This window comes from Panicum hallii, chromosome 5 (assembly GCF_002211085.1).
Source record: "Panicum hallii strain FIL2 chromosome 5, PHallii_v3.1, whole genome shotgun sequence".
NCBI classification, from domain to species: domain Eukaryota; kingdom Viridiplantae; phylum Streptophyta; class Magnoliopsida; order Poales; family Poaceae; genus Panicum; species Panicum hallii.
Genome location: NC_038046.1, coordinates 30397170 through 30415858, shown reverse-complemented (window position 1 = coordinate 30415858; position 18689 = coordinate 30397170). Strand labels below are relative to the sequence as shown.

At 43.3% G+C, this 18689-nt stretch overlaps 2 protein-coding genes and 2 long non-coding RNA genes across 16 annotated transcripts; 3 read left to right on the top strand and 1 right to left on the bottom strand.

Annotated features, from left to right (window-relative positions):
• Positions 1–320: 320 nt before the first annotated feature.
• On the bottom strand, positions 321–977 carry LOC112892592 (G-type lectin S-receptor-like serine/threonine-protein kinase At2g19130). The gene has a single exon (XM_025959725.1). It carries the CDS (start codon positions 975–977, stop codon positions 321–323), a length of 657 nt encoding a protein of 218 aa, XP_025815510.1.
• Positions 602–12217, top strand: LOC112894784. 8 transcript variants are annotated; one of them, XM_025962594.1, is made up of 18 exons: positions 602–782; positions 855–932; positions 2687–2832; positions 2944–3006; positions 3335–3988; positions 4310–4482; positions 4829–5230; positions 5338–5441; positions 5575–5682; positions 5800–5848; positions 5997–6265; positions 6377–6481; positions 6665–7037; positions 7159–7393; positions 11363–11460; positions 11574–11672; positions 11865–11996; positions 12111–12217. In XM_025962594.1, exons 3-7 carry the CDS (start codon positions 2797–2799, stop codon positions 4863–4865), a joined length of 963 nt encoding a protein of 320 aa, XP_025818379.1. In that variant the 5' UTR covers positions 602–782; positions 855–932; positions 2687–2796; the 3' UTR covers positions 4866–5230; positions 5338–5441; positions 5575–5682; positions 5800–5848; positions 5997–6265; positions 6377–6481; positions 6665–7037; positions 7159–7393; positions 11363–11460; positions 11574–11672; positions 11865–11996; positions 12111–12217. The 8 variants fall into 8 exon arrangements, with proteins under 8 accessions (XP_025818379.1, XP_025818377.1, XP_025818378.1 ...); XM_025962592.1 differs by having other exon boundaries at positions 855–1022; XM_025962593.1 differs by having other exon boundaries at positions 855–1094.
• A 99-nt stretch (positions 12218–12316) lies between these two features.
• Positions 12317–16221, top strand: LOC112894785. 6 transcript variants are annotated; one of them, XR_003229073.1, is made up of 8 exons: positions 12317–12494; positions 13026–13053; positions 13323–13390; positions 13475–13523; positions 13618–13635; positions 13742–14103; positions 15979–16088; positions 16162–16221. It is a non-coding gene; the product is annotated as an uncharacterized LOC112894785 (long non-coding RNA). The 6 variants fall into 6 exon arrangements; XR_003229070.1 differs by having other exon boundaries at positions 12616–13053; XR_003229071.1 differs by having other exon boundaries at positions 12616–13053; positions 13314–13390.
• A 181-nt stretch (positions 16222–16402) lies between these two features.
• LOC112895361 lies at positions 16403–17559 on the top strand. Its single transcript, XR_003229183.1, has 5 exons — positions 16403–16462; positions 16533–16730; positions 16818–16987; positions 17061–17242; positions 17313–17559. It is a non-coding gene; the product is annotated as an uncharacterized LOC112895361 (long non-coding RNA).
• Positions 17560–18689: the final 1130 nt, after the last annotated feature.

Sequence of the window (18689 nt, the reverse complement as noted above, 5' to 3'; positions counted from 1 at the left end):
TTTTCGTCGGCTTTTGAGCTGATGAAATAAACCTCAATTATTTTCGTCGGTTTGGGGAGCCGACGAAAACCAGACCATTTTCGTCGGCCAAGCTTGGCCGATGAAAATAGTGCCATTATTTTCGTCGGCCACTTTGGCCGACAAAAATGTCCTGGTTTTTTCGTCAGCTTTGCTAGCCGACAAAAATAGCGTTATTTTCGTCGGTTGCCGACAAAAAAGAACTTATTTTCATCTAGTTTATTCCGTCGGCCGGCCGATGAAAATAGCTATTTTTAACGGCTTTCGGGCTATTTTCGTCGGTTTTTGGCTACGAAAATACACTATTTTTCTGTAGTGGACATCGATGACGCCCTCCAGCGCCTGCACGACCTACGCCATGGTCGGCCGGTGCTCCTCCTGGTCCTGGATGCACCAGCATGCCACCGGCAGGCGTGCTCTAGCAGGTCACCGCGCAGCCGCGGGTCCACCACGGCGGCCGTGTCCCCTTCCACCACCCGCGCTACGGCCCTGATCGGGAAGAACGTGGACGGGCGCTGCCCTGCTGCCCTTGCTTCCGTGCCATCACCGTCGCCATCGTTGTAGCTCTCGGCGTTGCGCCGCCCCGAGATAAGCTCGAAGAGCACCATTCCAAAGCTGTACACGTCCGCCTTGGCGCTGATCGGCAGCCCGGAGATCCACTCGGGGGCGAGGTATCCAATGGTGCCCGGCATCGTCGTCAAGACCCGGCTGAAGTCCCTCCCCACCAGCTTCGCCATCCCGAAGTCGGCGATCTTCGGGCACAGGTCCTTGTCCAGCAGTATGTTCTCCAGCTTGATGTCGCCATGTATGATACGCTCGCGGCAACCCTCTTGCAGGTAGGACAGCCCCCTGGTGATGCTGAGCATGATGGCGTAGCGGTCGTGCCAGCTCGGGCACGGGCTGCTCCCGAAGAGGTAGGAGTCCAGTGAGCCGTTGGGCATGTACTCGTAGACGAGCATCTTCTCGTCGCCGCCGGAGGAGCAGAATTCGACGAGCCGGACGAGGTTGATGTGCTGGATGAGCCCCAGTGTTCACCTCCGTTCGGAACTGCTTGTCGCTCTGCCGAAGGCCCTCTAGTTACTACTTGGATAAAGCTATATCTTACTCGAGCATTCCTTTTTCTCTTATCACTCGATTTTTGCGCTGTCTGGTTTTTTGCCCGGTCACATCTGAGGCGTGGGATCTGGCTCTGCGTGCTGTCATCTTCCTTTTCGTGAGTTTTGGTGGGCCCACCTTGTCAGCCTATGTTTATTTGATTCTTATTCAAACAACCTTTTCGTAAATCAAAACAACCTTTTCATAGGCGTTCTTGAATAGATCCTTCCCCCACCACGCAATTCCTCACGGCTTTTGATTGCGCTTCCGCGTTTGGAGTTTTTTGTTTGTGGTATTCGTCTGCGCGCTCCCCCTCCCTTTCTTGAGTGGGTTTTTGGATTTGGGGATTTTGCGTTCTAGTTTTCCCGATGATTTTTCTCCCCCTTGCGCGGATCTGCGTGTGTTTTGTCATGTTTCACCTTCGTTCTGAGGATGGGTTTTTTTTGGGGGGGGGGGGGGGGGTTCGCGACCCCGAGGGTGAGGCAGTTCTTCTATCCCGCTCAGCTCTGTTTCGTGCGGAGTCACCCCCTGTAGATTATGTGTGTTGGGTTTTTTTTTGACTTTTTTTGTGGGGTTTCGATTTCACATCCCTTTTTGATTTTTGAGCTTTTAACCCGCGCGTTCGACTGATATTTCAATGTTTTTTTGGATTTGTTTGGATTTTCTCTCTAGGCCTCTGTTTTTCACCCCGTCGGTGGGGGAGAGGTTAATGGGCAATCTCTTCTCTCATATCACACTGGTTTTTCATCACATGTTTTTGCAGTAGGGGATTTTTGTGACTTGAAGTTGGTATATTTAGAGGGTGGGGGGGTTGATTTTGTATGGTTTGATGGGGATCCAGGATCAGAGCTGCCGCTACCTCTATTTTCTACTTTGTTTTGCTTTTGTAGTGATTTGTTCTATTTTTTCTCTCCCCCCATTTTGTCAGCTCTGTTTTTATTTTTGATGTATGCCACTTTAGTTCATTTTGGTAGCTCTTTTTCTTATACTGGAATAGTAGGATGTCAGGTAGGGTATTTTTAGAAGTATTTTGTTAGAAGGGTGGATGGGGTTATACAGTAGCGAAAATATTTTTTTTACAGCATGTCAATGGTAGCATTTATACCACCCACCTGCAAAAAAAGCCCTAATAGTAGCATTTTCACACTGCAACTTTTCTTGATGTGGTGCCATGTAAATTTTTTCGTTATATTTTTTGTATAAGCGGTATATAGAACGCATAATAGCAATTGACTTCTTTTGAATGTATGCCACTTTTGTGCGTTTCGGTAGCTCATTTTTCATATAGGATCTGAGGTAGGCTTTTTAGAAGTTTTTTGGGTTAGTTTCTGTTGTTTTTATCAGCCACCTTTTTTTGCCATGGTTTTTGATGTTGTGTGTCAAGTCAGTCTGTAGGAAAGAACTTGCTCCGGAGTAGTATCTATGTGGCCAATTTATATGTTATGCGCAGTAGTATGTATGTGGCTCCTGTCAGGTTTTTTATAATCTTTATCATGTTGCAGTTACTGTTTTTTTCCGAGACTTGCTCCGGACATTTTTGTTCATGCATCAACTTTTTCTACATGTGTTTTAGATGGCTACCAGAAGACGTAGAGGGGTAGCAGATTATGGCAGGAGTAACGCAAGAGATGAAATTAATGATCCTTTCATCCTCAATTCATCTTCTGATTCTGATGATCTGAAATGCTCGAGTCCGATGGCGATTCTGCCCAAAGTGAAGTAAGTCTGTCTATCTGTTTTTTATATATTTTTTCATCCCCCAACTCACATGTTTTTAGTTTTAATGCATTTTTTATCTGAAAAATGTCCTTTTTTGTTTCTTTTTTGTAGGGATCCTCTTTTAGTGATGATCAAGATCTTAAGCGTGAACTGTACAAGGAAGTCTTACTAGATGTAAGTTTATTTGCCCCCTCCCCCCTTTTCAGTGTGTATATTTTATTTTTATTCCCGCAAGCTTTTTTTTTCCAGAGTTGATTTTTTCAACCCCCCAATGATTATGCGTCTGAATGTTAGTTTTCATGTTAACAATATGGTAGGCTTAAAAAATTGAAAAGGAAACTAAAGTTGTCTGTAAGCCATGAGTTATATCCCCCCCCCCCTCTTCTCTGTTTATATGTGTCCTTTGGGATTTTCGGGGGTTTCCATTTTTCGCTTTTCGACGTGTTTATATACTTTTTGTTACGCTTTTTTTCTAATTAAACCCAATATCATTTTTGTGTAGAAGATGAAGATTAAATCTGTCACCAAATCCAAAGATGCATTCACGCGCTACTCTGTCACAACTTTTTCCTCTATTTTAGACTCTCTTAACACCTCAACAGAAAAAAGTTATCGAGAGCTATGGTTTCGGGTCACTGCTGATTTTGATAAGTGCTTCGTCCCAAACAAATTTGTCAAGTGGGTAGCTAATGTGGTTGACTACAAGTCAGGGAATATAGTTGTTGATGGCAAGATTATCTTATTGATAAAGGAATCTATTCACTGTGTTCTTGGGATCCCTATTGGCGGCAATTCATTCCCCTCTAATACTGCTTGTGGCAAAGAAGTTGTTCTAAACAAGTTCCAGAAGAACTCCATCCCATCAGTCAAATTCTTTGCTAATAATCTTGAGAAAGGAGAAGAGTTGTCTGATGAAGACGTCTTTATTTGCTTCATCATTGTTCCTTTGAGTAGTTTCTTGTGCCCCAACTCTTCAATAACTTCAAGCCCTAAGCACTTTGGTATTTTTGCTGATATTGCAAGAGTCAAAGATTTTGACCGGTCTGGATATGTCTTAGATGATTGGCTGCTTGATTCTATAAAGTTGTTCAAGAAATCTAAATCTTCTAGGGTTAAAGATAATCGCACCCTGGGTGGTTGTCTGTACTACCTCGCTGTAAGTTTTGTCTCCTTCTTTTTCTCTCCTTTTTTTTGTCAATATGCATATAATTTGTGTGCTGGAAGAGGGGGCGGGGGTGTGCTGGACGCCCCCATCAATACTGCCTGTTTTGATGTTTTTTATAATATGTTTAGAGTTGCATCATACTATTTTTTTACATGACGGTCAATACTGTATTACTATGTATATGGAACTGTAAAAATAAGCCATGAGCACTGTATTTTTTTGGCAATTGATTCTACTACTTTTTTTGGCTGTGCATATCCCAAATAACTGTATTTTTCCATTTTTCTATGTCAAAATAATTTTTTTTTGCAGGTGATCTACCTGGATTTCGTTGATTTTGGCCCACGCCGCCTGCCTAACACATTGCCCCATATATGTGTTTGGAAAGGGAACATGATAAAGACATACTCTGATCTTGACATGAAGAACAATGGTTCTTACAGCTTCCGCCCTGTTTTGGACTTAGCGACACTTGCTACTCAAAGGTCGGCACCCCGCTTCTCATCCCAAAACAAATATTTTTTTAGAAATGTCATATTGCCCTAATGTATACATAATGTTTTTTTATCTAGTGCTACATTATCTTTTCTGGAAAAATAGTGTTTTCATGTTTGGGGTGTTTGATTAGTTCAGACTTAATACCTCCGGTGCATAATTTTTGTACATATTAGCTTTGTCAGGCAATATGGGTCCTTCTTTTGCCCTTTTTTGGTACTACTATAATTTAAAGTATATGTTTTAAATTTCTTTTTTTATGCCCTTTTTTCTTCACTTTTTTATATCTTATCTCTATTTTTCTTTTTTTTTTGTTTGACATACCAATTTGCACAGGACCTCCATCTTCGTGATACAAGCTCACAACATGTAGCTCTTGATGTTCAGTTTATGGATAAACTTGATTAAGTGACAAGGTGCAAGCTCCCCACTAATCTCAAGAATGACAGTTGCAAGGCAATAGAGAATCACTGTTTCAATTGTGGGCTCAGATTGGATTTGGATGTCACTGCTTTGGCTAGCCTACCAGATCATTTGGTGCCATGTTCTCCAAACTTTTGAAATATGCATCTAGTATTGATTCTAGATCAAAGAAATTAGTTCTGGATGTCATGAAGATAGTTGGTGAATTCCCAGGCAACAATGATGGTGATGCTGCCTCTGGCATAGCTGCAAAAGACACTCCTCCAATTGTTCATAATGATAACCATTCAGGGCGTCAAAATATAAGCCATCCAGGTAATTTACTCTTTTTTTGTTATTCTTCCCCCTTTCTTTCTGTTTAGCCACTTTTCTGGGGTGTGCTTTTTTGTTTACCAGTTTTATGAGATGTTTTCTAAATGCAGGAGGCACACCTATCATCGACCATTCTAGTGGTACTACTTTTGGATAATATCATGACATTGGTATTCAGTTGGCCCCCCATCCCCCAACTTCTTCTTTGGAAAAGGTTTGGTTTTGTTTTTGCATTTATTCTTTTATTAACCAGAACTGTTCCCCCCCCCCCCCCACCCACACCCGTCCCCCCAGAATATTTTCCTAATAATTTTTCTATTTTGTTGTGTCATTTTTGTTTTTTCCAGAACTCTCCCCTTAATGGTCCACCTACTCAGAAAGATTCAGAAATACACCCTCATCAGCTGCCACACAATGATTTGATCCCTTCATCCTCAAACTACAATTCTTCAGCGGTATGTTATGTTTTTCTTTTTTCTTTTTGTTTTTTACTTTTTCATTCATGTGCAATATTTTCCACAACCTTCACTTTTTTCTCATGCATCTTTTTTTGTTCGTGTTTTAAACTACAGCTGAATCAGGAACATGTCAACAGGATTTTGGAGAAGTTGGCTAAGACCGGTAAGTCAATTGCTAAGAAATTTGTTTTCCCCCCAAATGGATACCCCCAACCCGTGAGCTACCTGAATTTTTTAACAAAAATTATGCTGGTGTCTTTTTTGTCTGTATGTTTTTGCAGCTGTCTCATTTAAAACGTTTTATGTTTCAGATCCTTTTATCAGGAGTATGAAGGCTAAAATGGCTAGTAGCACACCCCCCCAGTCCCCACCAAATGCCCCTCGCTCTGTTATGAATCCTCTTCAGGACATCACTAATGTTGATGTTAGTGGTAGTCAGCATACCCCCAAATCTCCTCCCAGCAGCCGCAGCTGCGATAAGCAAAGAGATGTGATTTTGCTTCAAGATGATGTAGAGTTCGTACCTGATTCTTTTTCACCCCAGCTGCACTGCGGTGATCGCAGAGTTGTTGTTGAGAAGGTACATGTGGTCGACCATTTGTGCAAATAGTTTTTTTCAAGCACCATTTGTGGATTCTTTTTTTTGTTTTTAAAGCAAGTTTATATTTTTCTGACCATTATGTTTATTTAGGAATCTCTGCCCAGAGTTACACCAAAGTTGTCCAAGAAACGTGAAGCCTCAACCTCTAGCCAAAATGTCACCTTCTCTTCAATATCTAAAGTTTTGGACTTAAGTGTATGTGTATGACCCTTTTCTTTTCAAGTTTATTTGATTTTATCTAAATATTAAGCTCTATTTTTGTATTTTTTGTCTCTAAATATCTAAACAGCTATGCGTGTTTGAACAAGTTGAGTTATCTAAATCCTGGCATTCCTCCTTTTTTCTGCCTTTTTTTTGTTTTTTGCTGTATCTAAATAGAAATCTCCTGAGGTTGAAGTTCTGGGCCAGACCAGTTTTTCTCAGTCTATTCGTGATATGACAAGGAGGTTTGATCATATTTACAACAAAAGGCTAAGGACATCTCAAGTGCCTTGTTTGCCCCCATACGACCAAGGTGCTCCTGGCTTGCATGATCTTGGCTTAGGGAATCTTTATCTGTTTTGCCAACCTATCATCCTAGAGACCGTTCAACTGGTGGTAAAATGCCAATACATGGTCCTAGAAGGGTTGTGAAGCCTGGGCCTATTTTCAATGGAGAGTTTGAAACTGCAAAGGCCAAGATAACTGTTTCTAAAGCTGAGTTTGGAAATTATCAAGCAATATGCAATCTGGCAACTTCTCAGTATAGCAAGTAAGCTCAAGAATCTTTTATGTGTTTTATTCCTTTTCTTTTTCTGTTTGTATTTTTCTCTTCACCTGCCCCATCAGTTTGCTGTGTCTTTAAATATTTTTGTTTTCAAATTTCTATCCAGTGAGGATGTTGTTAGCATCGGTAAAGTGCGTTGCACTTTTTGGTCTCTTGGAGAGTCTCTGAAGCCAGGGGGGATGGTTAACGTGGCAGAACCAACCTGAATTATACCGGCTCAAGTACACGAGTCCTCTCCGGAGGGCTACCTCGTACTTCAAACGGTATAAAACTATTGGTCTGTCGGGTAACGTCCCGATAAACCACCGAACGCAGGATCCAACAAGATACCTCACACGAAGGTGAGTCCAGAGATACAATGCCAAAAATATTTTACACCACAGGCAGTTATATTACAAAAATACACAAAGTATCATTAGCTCCCACTGAGGAGAGATTATTACAAGACAGTTTAAGTTTTCAGTCAAGCAGTGGAGTTTTGGAAAACGTAGACATTGTACACGTCATTATTACAGATATCATGCTAGCCCGGTCATGATATCACTCGGCGGAATCTATGTTGGTCGGGGACGGATCCCATTCAACGGACCAACCATCAGGCAAGGGGTAGGGCCACGGTGTAATGAACGCTGGCTCATCAGGAGGATTACCTGAAGTAAATTAACGAAAGTAAGGCTGAGTATACTAATACTCAGCAAGACTTACCCGGAATTGGGTATACCTTAGCCCATAACTAGACTCATGATGGCTTTTAGCTTTGGGTAGAGTTTTCAGCTGAAAAGCAACAAGGAGTAGGTCCTTATTTTCAAATTTTAACTTTCAGGTTCTAGTTGATTAACCATTCTAGGTAAGCACCTATTACTATTCAAACAAGGTAAAATCTTTACTCAAACATCATCTTTCATAATCACATAATTGCTCTTGTTACTCTATGTGGTAAAGGGGGTAAGCAGTCTCAATCATCGTGAGAGGCGGGCGATTCCTGAATCGAGATTCAAAACCTTGCAAGGGTAAACCTAACATACACGCTTGGAACACCAAAGGGTCGTTCCTAAGCAACCGTTTGCCTTTCATTCCGACTCGTGGATCAAGGCCACCACAAGCGACTGCAGGTCATACGCACTTCCAAAGTGCAGGACGTACGTCTGTAGCGTGACTACAAAACCCGTACTCCTGGTTGCCCAGCAACACGTATGCCTACACATCGAACTAAGTATCCAAAAGAAGCAAATACATGTGGTGGGGGGTATGTCCACTCCTCGGGCCGATCGGTTACTAGGCTTACCGCTTACCATATTTCACGGCATGTGGCTAGTACTTTCAAACGCTTAACCACCGCTACCACACACTGCGACCTTATCAAATTCCATACACAGACGGGGTATCATTTCAACCATGATACCTCGCAAACTCCCGTCTGTCATCCTTATAATGATAACAAGAATGTAAACATCACAATTCCTATATCGCGCGAGTGACAGGAAATCACTCGATTTCTACCGGTCCTATAAGCATAGCAGCTAGTCGGACTCAAGTTCTAATGTACAATACATTGGTTCCTGGAATTATGCAACTAAAGTTTTCAAACAACTCCTAAGAACTTAATGCATAAAGATATATATAAATAATATAGGTTGCAGTGTAATAAAGTAGGGGTTATGTCCGGGGCTTGCCTTCGCTGGTGGGGTTGGGGTTAGTCAAATGATTTTCTTCCGAACCTTTGTTCGGGGCTTCAGAGAAATCCGCGACGAGATTCCCGGGGTCTTCAGAATAAACTTCTTCTTGTTCCGGGATCAGCTGATAATCCCCGTCAGCGAGAGTGGTCGAGTCTACATGTTATACAAGATGAAATTTAATGGGTGCATATACTTTTATTTCAATTCACGATAAAGTTGCAATCCAATTAAAGGAATATTATATTTCGAAAAACAACTTAACTACCCTGTACTGGGCAGTCATTTATCGGGTATTATATGTTTTATCTAAACTCGTTAAACAACAGGATTAGCTACACTAATTATCTAACTAGTGGCATGGAGCAACAGGTGGGTTGGTTCCTAACCATTATTTAACATAACTATAGTTATTTGTTATATTAATTATTCACATGGAACTTAGGTTACTATTACATTATAGATCAATTATATTATATTAAATTTATTTATCACCTAATTCTTGGTTGGAAACTTAATAACATGTTATAACATTACAGAACAGAACCCTACTATATTTTTCATGATTTTTGGAACATTTAAAAGTGTAATTATTAATTATACAAAGAAAACTACACATTATTTCTAAGAAAACTTGTACATTAAGGAAATAATACTAGAATACTAAGATAATTATTTTTCTTCAATTCTACATGTAAAAAGAAAATTAACCCAACTGGTTTCACTAATTTATCATTTTTCTATAAATTACTATGCATTTCTTAAGCCTACACGTAATTAAACTTAACAATTAAATTTGATTATCAAACATTCAGAAATTGAAGTTGACCTTTTAAGTAAAGTTGTAGATCTTTATCTAAGGATTCCAACAAAATTTAGTTTACAATTTTATGATTTTTCCTCGAATAGATATAGCATTTCTAAGTTGACAGCAATATTTACACATGGGGGTCCCTGGTTACTATTTCTCTGAGTCTTAGGCTATGCACATAACCCCCTGGGTTTCTATTCCTTCTAACCCGAGGTCCTTGGCTGGGGATCGAAGCAGAGCAAGGCGGGGGCGACCGTGTTCCGGCGACGGCGATCACCGGCGGCGAGGTCCAAGGGCAGGAGAGGACTCAGGGGCTTACTGTGGTCTTGTTGCACTACTTGTCGAGGACTGGGATGGCCGGAATAGAAGAGCTCGACGAGGACCCGAAGCGGCGGCGGAGGGGTCACCGTCGACGGCAGTGCTCCGGCGGTGAACGTCGGCAGCAAGCCTGCGCACGAGCTTCAGTGAGACACGGGGAACGTGTACGTGCAACCAATTGAACGAAAACGTACTGGATCAGAGGTGACCGACGGAGACAGAGGCGGCGGCGACGAAGAAGAACGCCGGCGAGCGTCGGGGAGGCGCAGTGGTGGACTAGAGAGTCACTGGATGGGTCGGGGAGCTTCACAGGGATGATGTGGTGCTGGCTAGGGTATCGTGGTGGCGTGGAGAGGCTCAAAGCGAGCTGCCCACGGTGAGGCCGAAGGTGGCGGCGGCGGCGCTTCGTCGGAGACGAAGTTCCAGTGGAAATTGGAGGAGAACAGTTGGTCGTCGAGCATGAGCAAGTAACGGGGAAGCTTGTGCAGGTGTTGATTGGGGCGGGGGTGAGCTGGTGAGGGCTGCCCACGGGCGTGCCGTGCGCGGCCGGAGCGGAGGAGGACGGCGGCGGAGAAATGTGGCTCGGATGCTCGAAATTGAGTGCTGGGAGTAGCAGAACAGCACGTAGGTGTTGAAATGGTGCTGCTGCGCGCGAGAGGGAGGGAATTAAGGCGCGGCAGTGGGCTGTCCACGGCGACGAGGAGGTGGCGGCCGGAGGAAGCTCGGGGTCATCGTGGCGCGCGCGCGAGAAGCCACCAGGGGAGAGGAAAGGGGTCAGAGTCGGGAGGGGATGACGCGTGGGCAAGTGCTGCAGCTGGAGGTGGAGCTCGGGGGCCTGCGCCGGCGGTGAGCGGTGGTGGCAGGCGCAGTGAGCAGAGAGGGAAGCGGCGTGCCAGAGGAAGACGAAGCAGGGAGGTGTCAGGGGGACTAGTTTGAAATTTCTAAAAACTTTAGGGACCTCTCTGTAAACTAAAACTTCTCACTGCTACAAAGGTCAAATGAAAAAGTGTTCAACATGAAAGTTGTAGAGTTTTTCAAACTCTACAATATTGTTTTAGGGCTTAGGTTCAGAAACTCAAAGTTTACAGCTATTTGGATTATATTTTGAAACAAGATGGAATTTAAGTTAAATTTATCTTTGCCCACCTAAATTTGATCAAATTTTGGGCATGTTTACAAATTTTCTGACCAGTCATGATTACTTGTATTTTTACACCTTAACCCTTAAGTAAATTTGAATTTGACTTTTATATTCCAACCATTTCAAATGTAACCCTTATATTTGTGCTAATTACACATAGACCCTTGGTTTCATACAAAGTTTATTTCTTTTAGGTTTTGACTTACTATTTGTACTTTTCTTCACTATAAATATTTGATCTTGACATTTAAGAGCATTTTTCCACAATTGCATATAAGAACTTATAATATTCATAAATATACCCCTAGTTCTCAGTACAACCCTAATACAACACACTAATACCTAGTGTCTATACTTCTAATTACAGGAATGTTAGTGATATCAGCTTTCTGCTATAGCATGTACATAAAGCCAAACGCCTCTTCGGATGTGTCAAAGTCGTATTATTTCTTCGCTAACATTGGTGTACGTAAGATTCTTCAATAATGCATCTCCATTTTTTAATATACTCCGCAGGCAGTTTCCCCATAGTCCATCTTCTTTTTTGTTTTTCCTAATACCTTTTGTTTGTTATCTAGGAGAATTTGTTAAAGGATGTTGATGAAGCTAATCAAGATGTTTTGGCACGTTCTTTCAAGAGATCTTCCAGGAATAGGCCTATTAACAATTCCAACAATGTATGGATTTTTTTAAGTAATCTGTTTCTTTTTTACAGCTCCACTTTACCGCTTTTCCTACATGCTCAACCAATACTGTAATTACTAGGCATATGAGGCTGTAATTCTTTAAGCAATAAGCACTACATTTTGTCCTTTTTTTTAAATTGCAATTAATATTGAACAATTTCCCCTCCCCCCTTTCTTTTCCAGCTGTATTTCCCCATTCTCTTCAGTGAGCACTGGTTTGTGTTTGTTGTTGACATTAAGGATCACAAATTTATCTTCCTAGACCCATTATACCACAAAGATCATGAGTTTCATGAAATTGTCAGAGACAGATTGGTAAGCTATCTTTCTCTTTTTTTCTATGCATATTTTTCTCTATATGTTCCTGTTGGTAAATGGCGATTACTGCTTTTTTCACAATCTTTTTTTACATTTATTTCCTTTTTGTAGATCCCATCTTTTCAAATTTACTGGGACAGGTTTTTTCAGGTTGATATGGGTTTTGACGAATACGAGATCTTATATCCTGATGTACCCCGTCAGCCATTGGAAAATAGGCAAGTTATTTTTGCTGTATTTTGCATTTTTTTCAATCAGCCAATGTATTTTTATATTACTGAGCAATGCCATATGTGTTTTCTTTTTCTTGCAGCGTTGATTCTGGTATTTACGCAATGATGTTTGTTGAGTATTGGAAATCACCCAGGACGGTGCTGCGTAACATATTTGAGTCATCAGATATCAAGAATAGAAGAGTGAAAATTGCCAACGATCTCCTGTTCCTCCCCGGAAATTCTGGAATGAAGAGCCGCGTTATCGAATACGGCACATGAGGTTCGACCTCACTTATTTCTTTAGATGTTAGGTCGTTTAGCTCTCTTACCACCATTTTCCCCCTGTGTGTTTTTTGGGCGGTATCATGTATGTGCATTTTTTATTTTTTTCCTGCGTGCAGGCTACTAATAAAGATGTGAAGTTCAATTTTCCCAGGAATATCAATCACAAGGATCTGTTCCCTTTTTTTCATGCTTCAATGCTTGAGGATATGATATCGTAGTATAGATATAGTTTTTACTTTTTGGTATCGAATGACAGTGTAATAATAGTCTGTCATTTTATCTGCGCAAACTAGTACATAGCAGGTTATCACAATATGAAAACAGAACCTATGTCATTTTTATATCATATCGAGCATCTGTCACTAGAATAGTTCTTCTTATGCCTTCCCCCCTGCCCCTTTCCCCCTAAATCTTTCTTTTCAGCTTTTCATTCTTTTTTGCATTCTTCACTTTTTGACTTGCTGCCAATGTATCCTGCTGCCCTTTTTCATCTTCTTCGCGGCTTCCCCACTTGGACCTGCAAAAGACAAATGTATAGGCTACATTAGTCTCTGGTAATAGTTATACTATTTTTTCCATCGTTTTTTACTCACTTCGCTTTGCTTCTTGTTCCCTTTCCTCACATTCTTCTTGCCTTTACCATCTGGACATGTTAAACCTAAAATAATTATGGTTTATTAAATCATCCGCAAAATAGTATTTTCATGTGTCGTTTTTTTACTGACATTGTGTTATCTTACTTGTTGCCTTTTTCTTCTTGTTCTCCTTCTTCTTTTCTTCTTTTGCCATTTTTTTGTCTTATCTCTTCTATAAGCGGATTCAGTCTTGTGGGCAATGCTGGTCTGCCCTTCTGCTTCACCCTATCTGGGTCATGGAGTTCTACAAGTTCAAGTAAGTTTGTTGAGCTACCTTCCTCTATAGTATCATCGGCCTGCACCCCTGATTCTGCTCCCTGCGTCTTTGTGTTTGGTGTAGATAGCAAAAAATCAAGTACGCTATCTAATTTGTCAAATTCTCCATTCAGGTACTGCATCGCCTCTTCTGTCTTTGACGCTTTTGCGTTTAACAGTGCAGCTTTTCTTGATAGTATGTTGTATCTTAACATCTCATTGTCTTAGGTACAATTTCTAGTAGTGGTAAGTTCAGTTTTCTACCCTTGTTTCTTCAACGATTTATAATATACTTTTTCGGTATTTCATTGATATCTTCCTCAACAATAACCTTGAGTATATGTGAACACAGGATGCCATCCTTATTGAACTTCCCACAAATACAAGTGAATTCTTCTTTTCCCTTTGTCAGGTTAGTAAGCACAATATACTTCCTCATTCTGTATGGTTTGTAGATTTGGTTATTCTTTGGCCAAACCTCAAAGCATCTCCCCTCCTCTGTTTCCTTAATACTTCAGCCTTTCTGTTTGTTGAAGTTGGTACTGGAATTTCTTAAATATATTCCTGTTATATAGTTCAACTACCTGCTGTCGGTGTTTTACCGGCTGCCCACCGAGGGATATACCCGAGGTGGTAAGTTTAGGTGAGGAGACGCCGAGATCAGGAACTCGAAGGTGCAAGGAACACAAGACTTAGACAGGTTCGGGCCGCGAGGTGCGTAATACCCCACATCCTGTATGATGGTTTGTATTCCCTTGAGTGTAGAAGTTGTGTTTTGAATGGGTCCCTGCCCCCCCTTATATATCCAGGAGGTCAGGGTTACATGGATCCTAGCCAATACTAGCCAAGGAATCATACCCGGGTATAACTCGAGTAGTTTCCTTCTGTACCGACTAGTTTTATCTCCTACTCAAACGAGTAGAAAACAACATAAATAAGAGATAAGACGGGGTTTATCTCTTAATCCTGTTTAAACTACGTTATGTACACAGTCCCGTAGCCCTGGGTCTGACAAGCCCCCTAACTCTTCGTAGCTGAGTGCTGCAGGCTTCTCGAGTACTTTCGAAGCAGTCTTCGGCTTCTCTTGAAGCTCCATCTTGAAGTTCTTCTTCGAGTACTTTCTTGGCTGCATCGAAGCTATGAGGTGCTCATGCTCCGAATTACTTCTTTAGTATGGTGTGCGATTGAAAAATCGCACTCCATATGGAGTAGCCCGCGAGCCTTAGGTTGAATCGGAGAATCAGGCTGAAGGTCGCATTAGTCTTGAATCCTCCTTACTTTTCAAATAAATTTAAAAAATAAGTAGTCGATGCCACATATCCCGCAGCCCCCGAGCCTTGAATCCAAATCTCCTAGGTTTGGAAATAAGGATCCAAAAGTCATGGCATGCAGTGAAAAAATGTCCCCATGATAAATAACTCGTGTGATGGTACAAATGGTGAAAGTTAGATCTAGAATTCGAAAAACCCCTTTTTTCAAGACAATTAACCCTGAAAAATGATTAATCGAATATTTTATCTAAATAGTCCACCAAATGACCCCTCATCTTCCGAATATTCCCTGAAACGACTCTTCAACTTCGAAACAGTAAAACTGTACCCAGCCGCTGGTTATTTAACCCCGCAGTAACGCCAAGTAAAAACTATGCTTCCAATCTGCAATCCACCAAGGACTTTCCAAATCCCCCAAATAGAGCCGCATTCCGCCTTCTCCCTCTTGGAGAGCCCCAATCCAACCAAATCTCCTTGCCTCTTTCCCCGCAGCCCCCGAGCAACTCGTGGCGAGTGGACCTAGAAATGGCACCCAAGAGATCTGAGAAGGATGGGAAGAAGGAGGAGGTGCAGCCGCCGTCCGGGGAGTGGACTCACAGTAAGTGCTCTCTCAACGACCTCAATAAACTTGTTTCCGAGAGATTGCTCCAAGATAAGAGTCTTGTCAACTGGCGCCCCTCTTTTTGCGAACCTTTCGCCATGGAAAATGTAGATGAAATCGTCATATTTTACCATTTTGCCGAACGGGGACTAGCCCTCCCCTCTTGCTCTTTTTTCCGTGGCCTTCTTTATTTCTACGGGCTTGAGCTCCATCATCTCAACCTGAATTCCATTTTCCATATCGCAATCTTCATCCATTTCTGTAAAGCCTTTCTCGGAATTGAACCCCATTGGGATCTTTTTCACTTCCTTTTCCGGGTGAAACAACAACCCACAAACAAAAATCTATCCGTTATAGGGGGTGCCGGCATTCAACTTAGACAGCAAGCCGGCGATAGGTACCTTTCCTATAAATTCCCCTCCAACATTCCTGGATAGAAGAACCACTGGTTCTACATCGAAAACCATGCCCCCCAGCTTCCTGAAAAATCCGGCAAACCCCCAGTCGTGAGGCCAGAGTGGAACACCGAGCTCCCCAGAGTAGACCTGGACCAAGTTGATGAGTTGCTAGCCATCATAGCAGCTCACAAAGAAATAGGGGTGGCCGGAGCATCTGTAATGTTCTCTTTCTTCAAGCGTCGGATCCAACCACTCCAACAACGCCACACTTTAGGCTTCGAGTACATAGGCGCTGAAGATTCCTCTCGGATGTGCGCAGAAGAACTGACTGATGACGCCGCACTCACCCGAGTCAGGCGAGTGCTGCTGGACGTGGATGCGGTTCCCTACGTCCCTCAGCTATTTTTAGCATAAAATCCTCCAAAACCGGTAAATATTCGACTACTTTTTGTTAAAAATAAGTTCTGCTATTCTGCCACTGCTAACTGAAAACCTTCTGCAGGGACACACAGAGTTGTACCGGAGCTACCCTCCACAACCCGACATCCCTCGACCGGACCACCTTCTCCCCAGCGCCGCAGCCGAAGCGAAGAGGGCTCGAGTAGCTGACGAGTAGCCGAGGCTCTGCCCGACAGCGAATCCACTGAAGGCGGGAGCCCCCTGGCGGAAGAGGAAGCCGAAGGAGAGACGAGAAGGAACAACTCCCCCGGACCATCCGTGGAGTTGACCGAAACTCTGCCTTTGGTCCCGCAGAGTCGTCGGGTGGTGCGCAAACGGAAAGCGCATGTAGTCGAGTCTTTTAGGTATGAATTTGCTGCCTTGTTGAATTGTCAAATATCGGTATTGTTGCACGCTAACATTGTCCATTTGCAGTCCACCTGCTTCTCCTTCCAAGCCCGAGCGCGAAGAGGTGGGAACAGATCCATCAGCTTCTGCGACAGGAGCGGTTACTATTGCCGTGGCGGGCACTGCGCCACCAGCTGGTGTGACCCCGCCACCAGCAACGAGTACCGTGGTTGAGATGCCACGGGCTCTGAGAGTGAAGAAAGCTGTCATGAAGAAGTCTTTGCTGTAAGTATACATCTCTTTTTTTTTGCACAATAAACATCCTGTCCTTCTCGACTTGTGTAATAACATAACTGAATCTTGCTTTATTAGGTCTGCAAGCGACATGAGGCGCAAGCTAAAGCCTGCTGCAGCAACCGCAGCCCCCAAGGCGGACACAACGCTACCCGACCTACCACCCCCCAAGCCCCAACAAGCCGACGCCAGGGCTGGTGGTGAGGAACAAGTCGAGGCCACTGAAGCCGCTCCTGCAGATGGCACAAGTAAGTGTCTGACCGTCCACGGCTAGCTGCTTAGACCATAGACATTATGTACTAAATGTATCTTGACTTGCAGGTGCCTAACAGCCATCCACTGAAGAAGCCGCAGGGACCTCAAGGAGCCCTGGAGATCTGCTGGTGACCGGACGCGGATACCAGAATGTCATCACCACAGATCTGGTGGATGACCCGATGCTAACGGAGGACAACATAAGATACTTCAAGAAGATCTCCAAGGAGTTATACAATTACACCGTGGTAAGACACGATTACTCTTCTTCCAGTATACGTTATCGAGTTGCTTGTCTTAATCTCCCCCCTTATGCAGGATGTGATCAAGCACTCATAGAAAAACACCGAGAAACTGAAAGCAGTCGTGAGTGGCCACCAGGAGCTAGCTGCCAAGAACAAATGCATATCCGAAGAGCTGACGAAGAACATCTATCTTCAGAGAGAACTTGACAAGCTGAAGTAAGAGCGGACTCGAGAGACATGGCTCTTCAAGAACGACCTCCGCAATCTCGAGAAGGCCAACTCCGAGCTCTAGGAGCAACTCAAGGAGCAAAAGAAGGCGCACCAAGGCAAGCCCCTTTCTTCCCTCGAGTACTTTCCCTTAACAATTTATCTTGGTTTCTGAAAATATCTTAACCGCAGACCTTAGAAAAATCTTAACATATAAAGAAGAGCTGCTTACTGATGTGAAGAATATGCTGTATCGCCGTACAGATGACGTCGAGAAGCTGCAGAAGATAATCGCCGACACTGAACAATAGTTCGCCGATTGCCTTCAGCAGATCAAGACGCTGAGCGAGGAGAAGGAGCAGCGGGCAAAAGGAGCTGGAGGACCTCAGGGGAGCCGCCAAGAAGCTTGTGGACATTGTGGACCCACAAGAAGATGGCGAAGCAGGCGAGCGGCCCTTGCTGGAGCGACTTCTCGGAGCGCCGCAGAAGGTCGTCAAGTTCCTCACTGAAGCCCCGGTCGCGTGTGTCAGCCACGCTTTTTCCTTTGTAAAATCCTTTTGGCCGGAGGCTCGACTAGAAGTATTTGCGTAGGGTGTGGCTGCAGAGTGTTCCGAAGAACAATTCAACGAGTACCTCCAAGAAGCCCAACCTGTAGCAGAACAAATAGTAAAAAGTGTACTGCAGGATTGAGATGTAAAAACAAGTACTCGTTTCATTGTATATAATTGTCTTTGATATTTCTACTTGTGTGTGCCTCGACTGAATTATCATCCAAGTTCAAAGGCTAAGTAGTAGACACTACTCCGGGTGCAGCGACCCTGGAGGTAGTCGAGGTAGCTCCAAGTAGGAACCCATCCAATAAGTTAGATATAAACCGATCAAGCGGGTCTAACCAGTTAGGAAAGAACGCGAGCATCATCGCGAGACTGCCGTGCTTATGGCAAGAAATCGAAATTACCCCGAGTGCAACGACTCTGGGCGTAGTTGAAATAGCTCCTTGTGTGAGCCCGTCCAACAAGATAGGTGTAACCCGAACGAGTAGGTCTAACCTGTTAGGAAAGAACGCGAGCATCATCGCGTGACTGCAGTGCTTATGGCAAGAAATCGAAATTACCCCAGGTGCAACGACTTTGGGCGTAGTCGAAATAGCTCCTAATGCAAGCCCATCCAACAAGTTAGGTATAAACCGATCGAATGGATCGAACGTGTTGGGAAAAATGCGATCATCGTCGCAAGCGACCAT